General features: G+C 33.3%; 1 protein-coding gene across 1 annotated transcript; it reads left to right on the forward strand.

Moving 5' to 3' along the window:
- The first annotated feature begins 1,856 nt into the window (after positions 1–1,856).
- LOC111896473 (glutathione S-transferase T3-like) lies at positions 1,857–2,402 on the forward strand. Its single transcript, XM_023892461.1, has one exon. The coding sequence runs from the start codon at positions 1,857–1,859 to the stop codon at positions 2,400–2,402; it is 546 nt and encodes a 181-aa protein (XP_023748229.1).
- Positions 2,403–4,321: the final 1,919 nt, after the last annotated feature.

The raw sequence follows: 4,321 nt of genomic DNA on the forward strand, positions 1-4,321 counted from the left end.
TAAAGTCAGAGACTTTATCAGTTATGATGTTTATTTGGTTTAGATCTGATGGTTTGATGCTTGGTCTTTATGTCTTAAGCGTTTAATGAAAAGTTGGAAAATAATGATATGAAGCGGGGTGTAATCTGGGCTACACATGGCAAAGCCTGAATTGTCCCAGATTACCACCAAAGGCTCTACATTGGGCATAGAGCATATTACATCGGGCGATGCACTAGAAGATGGGGGTTTGGACAAATTGGATTAATGGTCAAGTGGAGTGGGCTTTAGTCTTGGAAGGGTAAAATGGTGTTTTACCCAAAAAAAAAAAAGAGAGTGATTATGGGCTAAGAACCTTCAGTGTGAATTATTACAGTGATTTTTTATTAGGGTCTTATTGTGTATTTGATTAGTGTGGGGAATTCCAGTTTTGGCAGCCGAGTGTGAGATTTGTTTGTTTATAGATTGAGGTGACTCTTTTCACTATACTCGTGGGTCGAAGATGCCAAAGCCGACCCATTAGATTGTGGTATGTAAGGTGTTAGTTATCTTTGTGGATCTTCCATTTGCATGTTGGACTGGACCTATTTATATATGTTGGGCTGGGCCCATTTATTTATATGTTGGGTTGGACCCATTTATTTGTATATTGGGTTGGGCCCATTTACATGGTATATGATATTTTGGGAAACTCAGTAAGCTTTGTCCTTATAGTTTTTTGGTTTGATATTTTCATGTACTTCCAGTTCGAAAGAGAATGGTCCGACATGATCACACAACATCCCTATGATTTTATTCTGCATTGACATTTGAATTCACTCTAATGTTCAGAAAATTTTATACTATGGTTGATTTTGAACAAATTGATTGTATTCTTGGGTGTTTGAGAAATGAAAATTTTACTATCATTTTTCGTTTTTTAAAAGGCTTGTTAAGAAAAAAGTGTCTTTAATAAGGGTGATTATCTATATACAATATTTGTTATCTATACACAATAATTTATGATTTATATAATTATATTGTACAATCATATGTATTGCTAAAAGATATTGTGCACAAATTAATACCATTTTAATACTACTTTTCTAGAAAAAAAAAAAGGTGATCATATGTGGCAAAATTTGTTTCATGTTTAGGAATCGGTTCTAAAGTCAGATAAGGCTATAGGGAGTGGGCGCGGTTTGGAGCCGCATTTTTTCCACCTGGACTGCAACCACCGCCCCCTGGGTGCGGTTTCCTGCGGTTTTGGCCATAGTTTGGCTAGAAAGGACCGCGTATTTTGATTGGCTGCTGCATCATTGACCGTTCAACGGTCCTTGTGTTTGAATTGGTTTTATTATTATTTTTTTACTTTACTCTCTCTCTCTCTCTCTCTCTCTCTCTCTCTCTATATATATATATATATATATATATATATATATATATATATATATATATATATATATATATATATATATATATACCTACAATTTTTTACATAACCTTCAACCAAAATCCTTACAATTTTATCCTCTTTTCCTCCAATTTTTTTGAAAATGTCTTCTTCTAAAAGACCCAGTAAAGAAAAAACACCCGTTAGAAACACCACAGCCCCAATACCTTCATTTGATCAACCGATTTTTTCACCTCTGTAATACCACTATGGGGGTATGCTTCCATATTTTCCACAACGACCATACCACAAACACTACCACAACCCGACACATATTTTAATCCATTTGATTTTTTGTCTCAACCCGAGTTTGTTCAACAAAAAAACACAACCACAAACGGTCGTTTCTGATTTCGAACCGGAATTCGCTAAAGAAACTCAGCCCACTCGAGTAGCAACTAAAAGAAAAGAGAAGGCGGAGGCTAAATGTTGGGAACCCCTAGAAATGTTAGTGTTGGCACAATCTTGGATCGATATTTCAAAAGATGCAAAGATTGGAAAAGACCAAAAGCATGATCGTTTTTTTATTCGCATTTTACAGAGGTTCCATAAAGGAATGAACCGTGGAGAACACCTTTCAAAACATCAAGTGTACTCGAAATGGGGGAAGATGAACAAGGAAATCATGTTGTTTAATGATTTGTATACTAACATGAAACGTCAATGGAAAAGTGGAGAAAACGATGATGTGATTTTGAGGAAAACGCTGAAAGTGTATGAGAAAGAAAACCTGAAAGCTTTCAAATTTCTTGAAGTTTGGAATTTTGTGAAAGATAACAAGAAATGGCAAAACGAAAAAACATTAGACGAGCATATCGACAGTGGCTCAAAACGCAGCAGAACAACTGAGTCTGACCACACTACATCAGATACTCGTGTTCAATTCGATCTGAACAAAGATGAAGTTGTTCCAGTTTCACCACCTTCCCAATCAATGGAAAGAGACAAAGCAAAAAAGCAAAGGCAAATGCAAAGCGTCGGATTAAGATGACTTGAAAGAAATGGGGGCCAACATAAAAGATATAAAAGATAGAATGGACAAGATTTTGCAAATTGCTTCTGAAAGAGAGCTTCAGAAACAAAGGGAAAGCGGCATGAGAATACTAGCGTTGGACACGTCGAATATGATCAGGGATGAGCTACAAACTATTTTGGCGATAAAGGAGGAAGTCAAAAAACGTTATACAAATCATGGCTAACATCTATTTTTTTTTCAAGTTTTTAATCGTTTGGTGTGTGTGTATGTTTCTTTTTTTTTCTAAGTTGTAGTTTTATGTTTCTAATTTGTTTTTCTTAATTTTTAGGCTTTTTTAAGTTAAGCAATGGATGGTATTTTTCTTTTTAATTAATGAAATATTATATTTTAAAAAAAGTAAAGATTTTATCCAATAAAAAAATAAACCCAAGTAATGCAATGTAATATTTTATTTTTATTAAAAATGAAGTTTTATTTGATTAAATTATTAAAAAACAAAAAAAAATGTGGCACCACTCCTTGGGTGTGACAAGAAACTACACTTATGTGGTAAAAAAATGATGTGATGCATATGTGGCAGTAAAATGAGTGCGGTTTCGGTGACATCACTCCATCCAGCGTAATATCCCCACAAGAACCAATTTGATTGATTTATGATTAATTTATAATTGTCAATTGTCATTATTCTAGTTCATAATTGTCATTCTTAAATGGTATTTTCTAGTAAATTTCCTTGAATCTTTCTAATGACTTTAATCTATCGTCTAATTTAACAATCCCGTTGTCAATTTTTTTAAGTAATTATTATTCTAGCTCAATAAAAATAAATAAATAAATAAAATAGTGAAACTGTTTCGTGGTTTGCAAAAATTACATGTTTGGTATTTAACATTTTTTGCATTTATAATCCCTAAGTTTTGATTTTTGTTGTGTGTTTTGTCTTTTGCATACAAGAAAAGATCATATTGCCCCTATACTTTTTTATTAGTTTTTTTTAATTTGTTTATCTCTATTAAGATATATAAAATAAATTAAGTGATTTATGAATATAAGGCACACCCCTAAAATAGAGTGTCGATCTTCCTCTCTCTCTTTCATATTTTCCTCTTTACTTTCTTCAAAGCCAAAGACACCACTTCACCCTTGCCGACGACGACTCGGTGACTACCTTCTAGACCTGATATCTTTCTCTCCCAATGTCTTCTTTAAACTCAACCATAAAATCTACCCATTTGAACATCCGCTTATCTATACCTCTAAAGTCGTCGAATTTCTGCACCTCTAAAGTCGTTACCGCTGGAGTTCTGCACCTCTAAAGACGACATCGAACCTACACCTCTAGTCATTGTTGGACCAAAATGGTTATTTGATTTTTAGGTTTGACGTTGGATTGTGATTTGAGGTTAGATGTTTTTGTGTGGAGCACATGTTTGTTGTTTAATCTTTGATTTTGGTGGTTTTGGTTTGTTTATGATTTTTGTGTTTGTTTGTTTCTAGAATTCGAAATATGAACACAAGTGGTGGGTTCTGGAGGTGAAGGATAACGGTTGCTGAAGGTAAAAAGGGTGGCGGTTATCGGTTCCTCTGGCAAGATGGTGGCGTGTTCATAGATCCCATTTATTCATAATTCACTTGATTTATTTTCTATATTTAATAAATAATAAAAAAAATTTAAAAAAAAAAAAAACAACAACAACAAAAAAGAAATATAAGAGCAAGATGGTATTTTCATGTATGGAACTAACACGCAACACAATCTAAACTTGGGACACTTCGAGTGCAAAAAGAATTGTTAAGAAGCAAATGTGTTATTTCTGCAAACTACGAAGACGGTTTCAATAATAGTTCAATAAAAAATAAAAATAAACAAACATTATACAACAAGAACCAAATTTATAATTTTATCCTAATAAAATTGTAAATTATGGTCAAAT

Source organism: Lactuca sativa, chromosome 4 (assembly GCF_002870075.4).
Source record: "Lactuca sativa cultivar Salinas chromosome 4, Lsat_Salinas_v11, whole genome shotgun sequence".
In the NCBI taxonomy this organism is placed as follows: domain Eukaryota; kingdom Viridiplantae; phylum Streptophyta; class Magnoliopsida; order Asterales; family Asteraceae; genus Lactuca; species Lactuca sativa.